At 37.3% G+C, this 14,977-nt stretch overlaps 1 protein-coding gene across 2 annotated transcripts in view; it reads left to right on the top strand.

Moving 5' to 3' along the window:
- UBQLN1 (ubiquilin 1) overlaps window positions 1–14,977 on the top strand; it is a 52,851-nt gene that overhangs the window by 29,233 nt on the left and 8,641 nt on the right. For both annotated transcript variants that reach the window (XM_025851631.2, XM_025851630.2), the window contains exons 2-7: window positions 531–682; window positions 3,482–3,597; window positions 8,229–8,491; window positions 8,965–9,123; window positions 9,300–9,534; window positions 14,562–14,704. In XM_025851631.2, coding sequence (XP_025707416.1) covers window positions 531–682; window positions 3,482–3,597; window positions 8,229–8,491; window positions 8,965–9,123; window positions 9,300–9,534; window positions 14,562–14,704 — 1,068 coding nt within the window. The remainder of the gene's footprint in view (window positions 1–530; window positions 683–3,481; window positions 3,598–8,228; window positions 8,492–8,964; window positions 9,124–9,299; window positions 9,535–14,561; window positions 14,705–14,977) is intronic.

The following is a 14,977-nucleotide window of genomic DNA, read 5'->3' as shown; positions in this document are numbered from 1 at the left end:
GTGTGTGTGTGTGTGTGTGTGTGTGTGTGTGTGTGTGTGTGTGTGTGTAGATAGTACTTCTTGTTAATGAATGTTGAATGAAAACCGTGGGGAAGAAAGTAAGTATAATAGGCCAAGAATATGAGGTTGGCTGTATATGTATTCAACTAGAACGGAGCAGGACTGGAGATGGAAAGCTGAGGCATAGATTATTGTAAACATGGTAGCAGCTGTGTATGGCTTGAACTATTGTTAGCACCATTGATACAAAAAGAACAAGGATATTGGGAAGAAATGAGTTGTCAGGCCTTAGCAGAAAGTTGAATATATAGCACATGTGTACTTACAATACAACCTTAGTGTTGGAGATGAGTGAAATGTTAATACTCATTTCACACTATGATTAAGATACTGACACAGAAAAGATGTTTCTTTATATTGTTTGAATTGTAATATCTGTAGTAGGGGCCTTTTTGAAGTACTAGTAGAAACTAGACTAGATGGTATTATGCAAACACCTGTAATAATTATTTTATTTTTATGTTATTTAGTTCAAGGAAGAAATTTCTAAACGTTTCAAATCACATACTGACCAACTTGTGTTGATATTTGCTGGAAAAATTTTAAAAGATCAAGATACTTTGAGTCAGCATGGAATTCATGATGGACTTACTGTTCACCTTGTCATCAAAACACAAAACAGGTATGTTTTTAGAAGACCTAGAACTTTAAACTGTGAATAAATGTTTATACAGTTAACCCTTGAATAATGCAAGTGTTCGGGGCACCAATCCCCATGTAGTCAAAAATCTGAGTATACCTTTTGACTCCCCCAAAACTGAACTACTCTAGCCTGCTGTTGAGTGGAAGCCTTGCTGGTAATGTAAACAGTTGATTAACACATATTTTGTATGTTATACATATTATATACTGTTTTCATACTATAAGCTAGAGAAAAATGTTATTAAGAAAATCATAGGAGGGTGCCTGGGTGGCTCAGTTGGTTAAGCGACTGCCTTCAGCTCAGGTCATGATCCCGGAGTTCCAGGATCGAGTGGCGCATCGGGCTCCCGGCTCAGCGGGGAGTCTGCTTCTCCCTCTGACACTCACCCCTCTCATACTTTCTCTCTCTCTCTCTCTCTCAAATAAATAAAATCTTAAAAAAAAAAAAAGAAATCATAAGGAAAATACATTTATAGTACTGTCCTATCTTTATTGAAAAAAAAAACTCCCAAGTATAATTGGACCTCTGTAGTTCAAAACTTTGTTCTAGAGTCAACTGTATTTCTTTAAAAAAAAAAAAAAACAGTCTTGGGGCGCCTGGGTGGCTCAGTTGGTTAAGTGTCTGCCTTCTGCTCAGGTCATGATCTCAGGGTCGTGGGATTGAGCCCCACGTTGGGCTTCCTTGCTTAGTGGGGAGTCTGCTTCTCCCTCTCCCTTTGCCCCTACCCCTGCTTGTGCTCACATGTGTGCGCACACTCTCTCTCAAATAAATAAATAAAATCTTTAAAAAAAATAGCAAAAAATAACCAGTCTTGGCTTTACATGGCTTTCTCTGCCATTAATATGTAAATAGATTAAAATTCATTTATTTGTTGTTGATAACAAGTTAAAAAAACGAATGATTCAGTAATGCTGATGCTTACACATTTGATATTTTAGGGAATTCATCAGTATTGAGTCATATTTCTAAATTAAGTCAATTCTAAATTATTTGCATTATAGAATAAGCAAATTAGTATGTTTTTAGCGATGTTTTTTGTTTTAGGGAGATTTTTGGACAAGATCAAAGGTGACTCATCTCTTTGACAAACCACAAATGAGTAGCCATTTTTCATTATCAATTTTTTTAAGGTTTTATTTATTAGAGAGCATGAGCGAGCACAAGTGGGGTGGGGCAGAGGTAGAGGGAGAAGCAGGCTCCCCGCTGAGCAGGGAGCCAGGTGCAGGGCTCTATCCCAGAACCCTGGGATCATGACCTGAGCCGAAGGCAGATGCTTAACCGGCTGAGCCACTCAGGTGCCCTTCATTATCAGTTTTTAAGAGACACCTTCATATTGTGTATCACTAATAAAAAATACTGCCGAACTGTTATGTTTTCTTTTCACTTGAAATTTTTATTCTATATTTAGTGAAAGAGCTCCTTTAGACTCATTTTTGGATATAACTCTTATGCATGCATACAAAGAAAATATACATGAAATAAATTGGTTAAAGTCTTCCTAACACTACTTCATATTGAGTGATTCTTTTGAATCACGTTTTGACTTCATCATAAGTATTCATGTTTTTGCATATGTGATGAAACTCTACTGTTGAGAGTTTGTGGTGCAGCATTTCATAAAAGAGTGCTACAATATTTTCTCCAGGAGTTTCTTCCAAGCCACTGACACCCATTCTGCAAAGTTTTATGCTGGTTTTCCCCCAACAGCAAGTAGTTGTTTCCCTGACAAAAAATTCATTCCTTCTGTTCTGTTCTTACGCTTTTCTGTATACATAGTAACTTTATTAGTACCAATTAATGGTGAAATTTTCCTGAAGACTTTTTTTTTAAATTTTATTTATTTATTTGAGAGAGAGCGAGCATAAGCAGGGGGAAGGGCGGAGGGAGAGGCAGAAGCAGACTCTCCACTGAGCAGAAAGCCTGATGTGGGGCTCAATCCCAGGACCCCAGGATCATGACCTGAGCCGAAGACAGATATTTAACTGACTGAGTCACCCAGGTGCCCCTCCTGAAGACATTTTATGTGCTATTAAATAACACAGCATGTCTGGTATAATCACTTAGTTGAAGTCCTACAGAATACCTCTGCATAGGCATGACAATTGGTGCCTGGTTGTCAGCAATTGAAAGACAGATCTTGATTTCAGAAATGTTATAATGAAAAAATGTACATCTTAGAATCAATGAAAGAAGCAGTGAGATTCAGAGCTCTTAACTGGTATCAGATGGAAGGGGTTTCCAATAAAGTATCTCTATTTTTTTTACCTAAAGATAATATTAAGTAATTAAAACAATACAAGTTATTACTGGTATTGATTTCTCAGTTTGCTTTTGGTGATGTCTTTTTATATTTTACTTTTAACAATTTCAAGAGGCTGAGTAGAACTGCCCCCAATCCTCAAGAACTTAGAAGGGAGTAGATAAAAAAATTGCTTATATAGTCAAGCTTTGTGGGTGTGACTAGTCATTGATTTCTCTTCTCTGGGGTGACCCATCTCCATATCTTACATTATCATTATGCTTGAAAGTAGTGAAATATTTATGTACCTATACTGGAGGTGGGGAGCAGTTGAAGTATAGTTTAACTTGTATAGGGTTTTGCTGTGCTTCTTTATATTTATGTTCTTAATGCTTAGTTATCTCAGGGTATTTACCTTATGACAATTTGAATTGGTCTGAAAACTTACACTTTTATTTCTGAGAATTCTGGAATTTCAGAGGTTCTTTTAAAAATAATTAGCTCCACTGTTTATACCAGGATTTGGTTATTTTTCCTAGGCCTCAGGATCATTCAGCTCAGCAAACAAATACCAGTGGGAGCAACGTTACCACATCCACAGCTCCTAGTACTAACTCCACATCTGGTTCTGCCACTAGCAACCCTTTTGGTTTAGGTAAGTGTCTTTAATTATTTTACAGGGATAGGAAAAAAACTCCTTTTCACCCAGGGTGGTTTTGGATAAAATGATAGAATTAAACATTAAGTCACTTCCACAACAATAACAATTATTATGTTTGTAGCTTACTTCTTCAATTGTAGGTGTTAAGGAAGTATTTGGGAATACAGATGTGCTTGGTTAGCTTACATTTACATTTAATAAGTGATAAATTAGCGGCACTTTTTTTTTTAAATAATCAAAGAGATGTAGCATATGTGTACCTGATCTGACTTACCACATCATTGAATCTGAGGAAGATTAGCTAATTGTTGATCATAAGCTAAGCTAACCTCCTGAATATAATTTTCTGATTTGTAAAACGAAGGACTTTAGGGCCTAGGAGCAAGTCCATTGGCTAAGGAGCTCCTGCATCAGCCCAAACCACTTTTCTTATATCAGTTTTATAGTGAGGTTCTGTGGAAGGTTTTGTTGAGGAAAAAGAGTATTCTGAAACTAACAGACACTTCAATTAGAAAGCTAAATGGTTTGGTGCTTCTTTCAGTTCTTAAGTTGTATAGTAGTACCTTGAAAAGACATTTTAAAAAAATATATATAGTTTGCACATCAAGGATCATATCTTATATCTTCCCTTTCTTCCAGAAAAAGTTTTTTAGTAATTTAGTTCTACTGTGCCAGCTATGTTGGAAACCTTTTAGGGTATAGCAGGGATTCACATTTCCTTTTTTTTTTTATTTTTTTTTTTTTTTAGTTTTTACATTTTTGCTGCTCTTGTTTTCTAGAATGATCTTAGGGTAAATGTATCTCTTTTGGTAAATTTTAGATGGCAGAATTATTGACATGAACAGTCTGGAGAGATTAGGATGAAATGATTTAATGTTCAGAGTCATGAAAGGTATTGTTGAAGTAAATCTCTTCCCTCTTCCCTCATTTTATAGGCAATTCTCTTCTCTCATTTTATAGGCAAAGAAATTGAAGCCCAGAAAAGCTTTTAGTTAATTTGTCTGAGGCCACACATCTCCCCCATTTCCTTCCATTTCCAGTCTCATTCCTATCCCCTCCTGTCTCAGTTGCTTTTCTTCATCATTTATTCCATTTACCCTATATAGTTAGCTTTTCTTTTTTGGTGCCTCTTTTCATGAAGACCCAGCCCATGTATAAAAGCTACAGAATCGCACCATCACCCTTTCCTTTGCTTCTCTTCTTAGCTGTCTTTGGAAGAGGCATTTTCCTTTTTCTGTCTGTATTTCCCTTTCACTAAGTTTGCTGTGCTCTGTTGTTTTCCCCCATCACTTCATTGAAAATTCATTTGGTAAGGTCACTATTGACCTCTTGGCTTGCCAAATTTAGTGGACACGTTTTTGTTTTTGTTTTTGTTTTTTTTTAAAGATTTTATTTATTTATTTGAGAGAGAGAGAGAGAGCACGTGAGAGGGGGGAGGGTCAGAGGGAGAAGCAGGCTCCCCACTGAGCAGGGAGCCCGATGTGGGACTCGATCCCGGGACTCCAGGATCATGACCTGAGCCGAAGGCAGTCACCCAACCAACTGAGCCACCCAGGCGCCCACGTTTTTGTTTTAATTCAGTTTCTCTCAGTGCTTACCAGTCTGTCCTTGAAATTTTCTTCCTCTTAACTCCTGTTACTGTTTTTCCCTGGTTAATTTTCTGGCTTTTTCTTTCTGTCTCATTTATGGGTTTCTTTTCTTTTGATTGGTATTGTTCCCCAGAGTACTGCCTTGTCTTTCTTCTTGTTATGACATTATCTTCCTCCTGTATCTTGGTGATTCTCAAATCTGTTCCTCAGCCCATAGCACTTGTGAACTCTGTGTCTTTATTCAGCTCTCCTCTTTGATATTACTTGATGTTCTCTAGTACTTTAGCCTGTGTGTGTCTCCTCAGAAAGCAAAGGAAAACAAATGCAGAAACTCTTACCTTGACCCTCAAACTACTGCCTCTTCCCCACTAATTCTCTCCATACCTCTTCTCTATCCCATCCCTTGCAAATATTCCCTGTTGTTACTTCCTTGATGCAGTTCCTTGACTTTTTAAAAAATCTGTAATGTTTACTCTGAGTCATTCTACACTTACTAGAATAAGAACATCTGAAGTGACTGTTGTGCTTAAAATCTATCAAGACTTTAAGATTTAGCTTTTGCCTATCTCTCCATTCTCATTTCTTAACACAGCTCAGCAGTTTTATTAGTTTATTTATCTTTTGGTAATAGTTAACCTCAAACTCAGTAGCTTCTTACCACAAAGCTTAATTTCTTGATCCAGAGCTTTCCTTCATTCTGCAGTGAAGCCCCCATCTACATGGTCAGTCCTCAGGGACTCAGGCTAATGGAATCCTGCCATCTTGTAGCTACATCACTTGGGACATGGCAGAAGAGATAGCCAAGAGTCTCAAGCTGGACATTCTGTACTTTGGCCAGAAGTGATGCATTTTTTGCAGTCCTTTGGTCGTAACTGGTCACATGGGTCTGTCCAACTGCAAAAGAAATAAAAGGCTGCACATGGAATGTTTGGTGAGCACTGCTGTCTGCCATTCTAGTCAGACTGAATTTTTTGTGAGTTCAGGAACACATCAGTAGTCATATTTATCTCTATGCTTTTTGTATATAATGTTTGTTGTGCTTAGTATTAAATCTTTCTTCCAATCCTTCCCATTTCTTGCCATCCTATTCATTCCCTGTATTCATTAAGTGTCATCTTAGGAAAGTAGCCATCCCACTTAGGTACTATATCACCATAGTATCATATGACTATTTCTGTTAAAGTACTTACTCTGTATTTGTTTTCCTTGTCTGCCTTCCCACTACATTGAGTTCTGTATGTTGTACTTGTTTCTTATCATGTTATTCCCTATGTGGGTAGCATAGTCCTTGGCCTATTAGAAAGTGCTCAGTAAATAAAACAAATACAAAAACTCTTCTCTTGCCCCTTAAACTACAACCTCTTCCCTGCTAAATCTCTTTCCATACCTCTTCTCTATGCAGTTATTCCCTCTTGTTACTTGAATGAATGCATTTGGTTGGTTACGTAATTTTGACAGTTAACATTTTATGATAATCACTCAGTCATCTTGGATCTGTTAGGTTTTTCCATGACTTAATTCCTCTAAAGAGACATCTGTTTCCATTGTATGTCCTGGCCTTTTCTCTCCTTGATGAGCAGCAGCTCTGTTCTAACTAGAGTTCATAGGTGAATTCTACTAGCTCGTCTGGAAAAAGATTTTAGAAGTATAATCCAGTTCATATTTTTCATCTTTTCTTTGAGAGGGCATGTTCTAGGTTATCTCTTTGACACCAACCAACCCTCCAACACCATCTGGGTGTCTTTTAGTTCAGTTCTGACAGTACCTACCTTGAGTTAGTGTCCGATCCCATAGATTTAAAAGTGTGTCATTCAGTCCCCCAAGACTGCCTCTCCTTCAGATACCAGTCTAGGTACTGGAGCCTGTGTTTTGACCTGCAGGCTATAAATTGGGGGGGGTCCCACAGTTCCCCTCCTCATTTGATAATTTGCTAGAACAACTCACAAAATTCAGGAAAACACTACTTATGTTTACCAGTTTATTAGAAATAAACAAATGGAAGAGAAGCATAGGGCAAGAAATGGGGGTGTAGGAGAGTGCAGAGTTCCCATGCCCTAGAAGTGTTCACCAACAGGAAAGTTTTCTGAATCTCGTTGCTCAAGAGTTTTTACAGAGCTCAATCTCTAATCTAGCTCTTTTCCCTTCCCTTCCTGGAGGTTGGTGGGTGGGACTAGAAGTACCAACTCTTGTCACTTGGTCTTTTTGGTGATCACCCATCCAGAGGCTATCTAGGTGCCCCACACTAAGTAAGTAATTGGCATAAATGAAGTGTGATCTAAAGGGGCTTGTAATGTAGAACAGAAGACACTCCCTTTACTCGGGAAATTCTAAGGCTTTTAGGAGCTCTGTGCCCAGAATCTGGGACAGAGACCAAAAATGTATTATATCACACGTAGGAAATACATATTTAAAGTATATATTTTTAAAGATTTTATTTATGTATTTGTCAGCACAAGCAGGGGGAGTGGCAGGCAGAGGGAGAGGGAGAAGCAGACTCCCTGCTGAGCAAAGAGCCCCATGTGGGACTCGATTCCAGGACCGTGGGATCATGACCTGAGCCAAAGGCAGACATTTAACCAACTGAGCCACACAGCAAATACATATTTTAGTTTGTTTTATTATTTAAAATTAAATAACAAAGTGAGTGGATTTTTGGCTAGTATTAATTACAGAAATCAAACATGTATTTTTAAAAGTAATAGGAATTCTGTGTGCTTTAAAATGGTTTCCTAGGGCGCCTGGGTGGCTCAGCCGGTTAAGCATCTGTTTTTGGCTCAGGTCATGATCCCAGGGTCCTAAGATCGAGTCCCACATCAGGCTCCCTGTTCGGTGGGAAGCCTGCTTCTCCCTCTCCCTCTACCCCCCCCACCCCCACCCCCACCCCCTTGCTCGCTCTCAAATAAAATCTTTAAAAACAAGTGGTTTTCCATAATGGGACTATTGAGTCAGTATTTTTGCATTTTCATATTTTAGCACAGTCATATTAATGATAAAATTTCTGACTTTTATTTATGTGTCTTTTTCCCTTTATCTTAGGTGGCCTTGGAGGGCTTGCAGGTCTGAGTAGCTTGGGTTTGAATACTACTAACTTCTCTGAACTACAAAGCCAGATGCAGCGGCAACTTATGTCCAATCCTGAAATGATGGTCCAGATTATGGAGAATCCCTTTGTCCAGAGCATGCTCTCAAATCCTGACCTGATGAGGCAGTTAATTATGGCCAATCCACAAATGCAGCAGTTGATTCAGAGAAATCCAGAAATTAGTCATATGCTGAATAATCCAGATATTATGAGACAAGTATGTGGAAAGTTCTTTCAGCTCACTTAGCTAAAGAATTATATACTTAGTTCTTAATTTTTTATGGTTAAGGAGCTTGCCTTTTGTAGATGGCTAAGCTACAAAAAGAAATCTTGGTATTCGTTTAAGAAAATTCAACAACACACTAATTTGGACTATTTGAAATTTGAATTTTCTGCTATATTTTAAAGATCACTGTAAACAGTTATTTTGCAGATTTAAGAAACAAAAAGAATCCGATTCAGGAGATGGGCATTCATTCACAACAGAGTGCTTCTTTCTTGGTGTTATTTGAATGTTAGATTGAGGTGACGACATCCAGCAGGAATTACTGGAAATAAGTTTCTGATTTAATTTTTGAAGACTGCTAATTCATAGTTAGAAAACTTGTAAACAAATCAGCTCTGCTGGTTAGTAGCTAAATTAATTCATGTGTATTTCGGTGCCTTTTTATATGGATATCTTTTTCGTAGACATTGGAACTTGCCAGGAATCCGGCAATGATGCAGGAAATGATGAGAAACCAGGACCGAGCCTTGAGCAACCTAGAAAGCATCCCAGGGGGATACAATGCTTTACGGCGCATGTACACAGATATTCAGGAACCAATGCTGAGTGCTGCACAAGAACAGGTGATAATGCAGGCCCCTAAGGCGTAGGCCAAAGGGCAGCTCCTGTTTTAACAAATATGTGTGTGATTGAAGGGTACCTTTATATGGGGAGTACAGTTTTCATTCAAAAAAGAGTTTCATATCTGTAATTTAAAACAAAAGCTTATTCTTTATGATTTTTGTGTCTTTTATTACAGTTTGGTGGTAATCCATTTGCTTCCCTAGTGAGCAATACATCCTCAGGTGAAGGTAGTCAACCTTCCCGTACAGAAAATAGAGATCCATTACCCAATCCATGGGCTCCACAGGCTTCCCAGAGTTCATCGGCTTCCAGTGGGACCACCAGTGCTGTGGGGGGCGCTGCTGGTAGTGCTGCCAGTGGCACTTCTGGGCAGAGTTCATCTGCGCCAAATTTGGGGCCTGGATTAGGAGGTAGGCTCATAACAGCTCACACTGTTTTTCTTTGTTATCCTCACTTATTGGAATAATGAAAACATTTTTTATACTGTTATTCTTTGTGCTTTGTGTGTGTGTGTGTGTGAAGTAACTTTTATGAATTGTCTTTTCGTGTTGCAAGTTTTTCAATGGAATTTTTAAATATGTAGTGATTAGTATTAATCACTTGTGTGCATTATAGTGGAAAGGGTTACTGATGAGATGACCACCCACTTCTCCCAAAACTATCTTATGGATGGTTTTGGGAGAAGTGGGTGGTCGTCTTGTTTCAACAGTAGGAAAACAAGTGCAGAGAGAATACAGTTACCTGTGGACTCCCTACTGGAGCATGTGTTTTCTTGGCTTTAGTCTAGTTTCTATGGTAGATTGGTGGATTCTCACACTCCAGTCCTAAAACCAGGGCTAAATGGGCTGGATCAGAGCACCTGCCTGCTTTGTTACAAGTCCGATTCCCGGGTCCTAACCTCAGACCTCATGGATTGGAATCATCTACAGCGGCTTTAAGATCTGTGTATAAAGCTGCTGGAGATTTCTGATATGTGAACAGGTTAGGAATTTACTTTTGATCATTTCTCCATAGACTACACTCAATAAATGGAAGTCCTTTTGTCAGCTATTCAGATGATAAGCATTAGGTCTAAAATCTGTAGCTAGAGTGATGATTTTAGTTCTAGTGCTTGGCATGGAAATGAGAAGAAATGAAAGCATGGGGCCACTTCCCTCAGGTGAGGAGGACCTGGATATGCTTTCAGAGATGGCTGGTGTTTGGCAGAGGGAGTGGAAAGGTGAGGTGCTGGATGAGGAATTTTTCAAAAGGTCATTACTGAGAGAAGTCATAATGGAGAGTCATTGGTGGTCAGTGTAGTAGATATTTTTTATAGACCGTAGTGGGTATCATGAAGTTTTTGAGTATAATAAAGAGTTGTTAAAAACTGAAGTATTGGCCATTTTTAAAAACTGAACTATATTTGACATAGTGTTAGTTATTCATGATCACCGGAGTAAGTGGTGATCATTTGGGAATGATCTAAGTCTAGTTCACATTGAAGTAATGCCATTTTTAAATCAGGAAAAAAATTACCCCGTTCTGTTACTTAAGCTATGTTAAACTGTGTTTTTTGATTCTTAAACTGTGTTTTGAGAGAGATACTTTATTCACATTACAAAGATCTTAGAGCAGACAGAGCTAAGATTTAATCAGATTTCCTAACTGATAGGTGAATTGCTTTTTTTTTTTTTTTAAGATTTTTATTTGAGAGAGAAAGAGAGCATGGTGGGGGGACAAGGGAGAAGCAGACTCCCCGCTGAGCAGGGAGCTAAAGCGGGACTCGATCCCGGGATTCCAGGATCATGACCTGAGCTGTAACCAACTGAGCCACCCAGGCACCCATGAATTGCTTTTTTTAACTATAGCATGGTTATCTGCAGTAACAGCTTTTGTCAAAAAATCAGTTTTGTGACTTTTTATTCAGATTTTTTATTTAATGGCTTGATACTTTAAGATTTCATGTTATTGTTTCCATCAAAGGAAAACAAAAAACAGCAAAAGGGAATGGATTCTGCTGGCCTAACAATTTGGGGGGTTTTTTTTAAGATTTTTTTTTTTTTTATTTTGGCCTAACAATTTGTTAGCATAGTGTACATTATTGTGATTTTTTACTCAACTCTTTGCAGTTACATACACACATATATACACACGTACCTGTAAAGATAAAACTCTTGACTCTTCTTTTGCCCTGTAAGCACTTACTCTAGAGGGTGAGGAAATCTTAGAGCAGGAGTCGGCAAATTTCTCCTGCAAGGGGCCAGGTAATACTTTAGGCCTTGCATATCAAGAGCAAAGTGAGAATATTATGAGAGAAAACACATTACGATAAGTAAAAACTGAGTGTAATACTTTTTCATATGTACCTACTAATGATAGGAATGGAATTCTGTTTTAGGGATGACATTTGCTAATTGATGTTCACAGTGTTTCCTGTTGTCAAAATCAAATTGCATGTTCATCTGTTAGTGTGATGTGTAATGAGATTTTACTTAAATATGTACTTATTCCAAAAGTATATGATTTTAATAGCATAGTCGTCAGTTGGAAGCATTTATAGGATTCTGTTAGATTCTTCTTTGCTTTTAACGTGTCATTGCCGGTTAATCACTTCCAATTGAAGGTTAGGTGGTAGGACCTCAGTTACACAGTTAAATGAATTTTGAAATGTGGAGATTTTCTTTGCACTTGTATTGAGGCCCAAAAAATGCTGCTGAACAGTAGTATGATCTAAAAAAATTATCTACTATAAATTTGTGGGAATGGAGATCTCATTTTAACTTTTGACAGCAAGAGAATGTATAAAGCACCTTGACGTCGTTTAAACAATTTCTGCTGTTGTCAAAATCACTTTACCACAGTATGAGTTTCACATGTGTGCATGCCGTTTGCCTTATAATTATGGGTAGAATTCATTGGGAAACATTACCAAGTCTCTAGCAAAAGATAATTTCCAGAGTCATTTGGTGTTTGGTAATGGTGGTTAAGTGGTTCAGAATTTCAGTCTTAGCCTTTAGCTAAAAAAAATTTTGAAGTAAAACTTTACCTCTTACAAAACAAAAACTTTATCTCTGGTAAGCCATCAAACTGCTGCTGTGTGGTTGGACAAGTCAGGATATTTCTGGCAAAAATTCACGGAATTGAGTATCACGAAGTTCACAAGAGTGAAATGGTGTTCACCATTGATACTCCTACTGGTTGACTAACGTGACAGTTCAAAATATTTTCCGGAGTACCTGCTGATGAATAAGACAATGAATAACCATAGTTATTTAAAAAAAACCTTATTTTTTTAATAAGCTTTCTGTATTTAATCCTTCTAGTCCTCCACATATGTTTTCATCATCATCAGATATGCACATCTTAGCTGATTCTATTTCAGTGGTTGCGTTGAATTAATATTTTCTCGACTTTGAAAGTAGTTTTTTGCTTGTAGTTCTTTGCAGACTGTTTATAAAAGCTAATTTTTCAGTCACTTTAAATTTGGCATTGACTTCTCAAACAACTGAGCTGTAACATCTGTCAACTCATTAAAAACAAAGGAATACCACTCAATAATTTGCATTGTTTTTTAATTGAATATTGATGCTGTGAGCCCAATGTCCTTAACTTTTGAGAAATTGTTCTCCTTGGAAGACTAATGGATTTAAATGAGTTTATTTTCTCTGGACACATTTATATTTGGCTGCTGCAATCAAGATTTCATTAAGCATGCCAATTAATCACTACTAGTATACTTACTGCTTTCCTTTTTGGCTAACAAATAAGCCACTTGCCAACTTAACTGGTTATAGGCTTATTTTCATTTTTTATTTCTGTAAAGAAATCTATGATGAGATGGCTACATTTTAAATTTTGTATTTTCCTGACTGTTGCTTACCTCTGAGTTGGGAATACTGTACTGTGATGAGTGCGTAGTCTAGCAATGTTGAAGTATATCATATTCCTTCAGCATCATTGCATAAAAATACAGTGCTTTACCATCTCATTTGATAAAATAATCCATGCTCCATTGTGCCTTAAAAGCACAATATTTGTAGTCCAACTTTCTTTTTCTTCTTGTTCTTATGTGATTGGTATGTATTGGTAGTTAAAAAATAACAACATGCTACAGCAATAGTGTGGTGCACTGAGCCGCAGTAGGAGAGGGCCGTTCACAAGCCTCTGTCAGACTACTTGGTCTTGGTTGTACACAAGCAGCCATAGACTGTGAATGCCTTAGCAGGACTGTGTTCCAAGAAAAATGTTATTTAGGGACACTGAAGTTTGAATTGCATATAGTTTTCACATTTCACAAAATATTTTTGTTTCTTTAGCCATTTGAAAATGTAAAACCATTTTCAGTTTGTGGGTTGTATAGAAACAGGTCATGGGCCATATTTGCTCTGCAGGCTGTTTGTCAACACTTTTGTTAGAATATTCTTAGACTCCAGGATGTCGAAAATAACCTAATTGAAACAACTTGAGAAAATAGGGAAAAAAAATGATTACCAAAAAACCCCCAACAAAATTAAAATAAACTAGAAAAATAAATGGGAAGTGTCAGTGTTTTAAGCCTGATTAGATTACACTGGATGGAATGAGAGCAGATGGGAAATGAAAAAAATGATGAGTTAAGTTTGCGTATGAGTTTGAGAATATTTGAGGTTGAGTATATCTAGTCATCAAGTGAAAATCTGGTTATGTGTTGAGCAAATTAGCTTTTAAAGAAAGTTGAATTTGCATAAATTTAGCTATAGCTCTTAGCAAAAAAAATAAAAATAAGTAACAAGCACTTTTTGTGCATTAACTAATTGTCACAACCTGCCCTGTGCAGTAGATACTCTGTTCCATTTGACAGATGGGGAAACTGGAAGTATGAAGAAGCCAAATAACTTGCCCAGGGTTACGTAGTTAGATTAGATTTGAACCCAAGTAATCCGGCTCTGGTCACTGTTCTTAGTCTGTGCTCTGAAATGTTAAATGTGCCTGCTATTTTGCTGAATGAGTGTCAGTACTGAGTTAAAATGGGATGGAGGCTGTATCTGTGGCTTCCTGGATATGAGAGGGCTTACTTTCTTTTAAGTATGAGCATATCAAATGCTGGACGTGATTCTTCTAATTAAGCAGTCCTAGAGGAAATGTTGGCTTACTCTCTGTATGGGATTTTCAGTAGTAATTTCGACTATATCTAATTTTTGCTTCTTAAATTGACTTTAGAACCTAGCCTTTCCATGAGATTTGATTTTACTATAAATGTAACCAGAATGTTTAATATCATAAACCCTCCTTTACAGGTATATGTTGAGTGTGTAGTTTTGGAGATCTTAGTTTTAAAATTCTTTCTTGGTTCAGTTGGTTAATAAAATGTATGCTCATCTGCATTTCCTAATTACACATGGTATATATTGTATTTTAAAGCTTTCACTTTTATGTGTCTTTTTCTTGATACAATGTCTTTTTTTTAACAAACTTTCAGCTAGTATGTTCAACACACCAGGAATGCAGAGCTTGTTGCAACAAATAACTGAAAACCCACAACTTATGCAAAACATGTTGTCTGCCCCCTACATGAGAAGCATGATGCAGTCCCTAAGTCAGAACCCTGACCTTGCTGCACAGGTGAGTTTGTAATTGTATTAAAAAGGACTGTGCAGTATGAATTGAAATAGCCTAATCAAATAATTGTGATTTAGGCACATTTGGGTTGTGTTGTGTTACCTACTAGGTAAACTGCATCTCCAATATTTTGGACATTACATTTCTTTGCAGTAAACTAATTCTTCATATATAATTAAAACAGTTTCACCTCTGCTATTTATTGGCTAGAAGGAAGTGTAGGTTTACTTTGTGTCTACATATGTTGATTTAGAAGATGAATACAAAGTTTTGGAT

This window comes from Callorhinus ursinus, unplaced genomic scaffold (assembly GCF_003265705.2).
Source record: "Callorhinus ursinus isolate GAN/ISIS: 27379988/994484 unplaced genomic scaffold, GSC_fseal_2.0 scaffold39, whole genome shotgun sequence".
In the NCBI taxonomy this organism is placed as follows: Eukaryota; Metazoa; Chordata; class Mammalia; order Carnivora; family Otariidae; genus Callorhinus; species Callorhinus ursinus.
The sequence above is the reverse complement of the archived record's forward strand: the minus strand, read 5'-3'. Positions and strand labels throughout refer to the sequence as shown.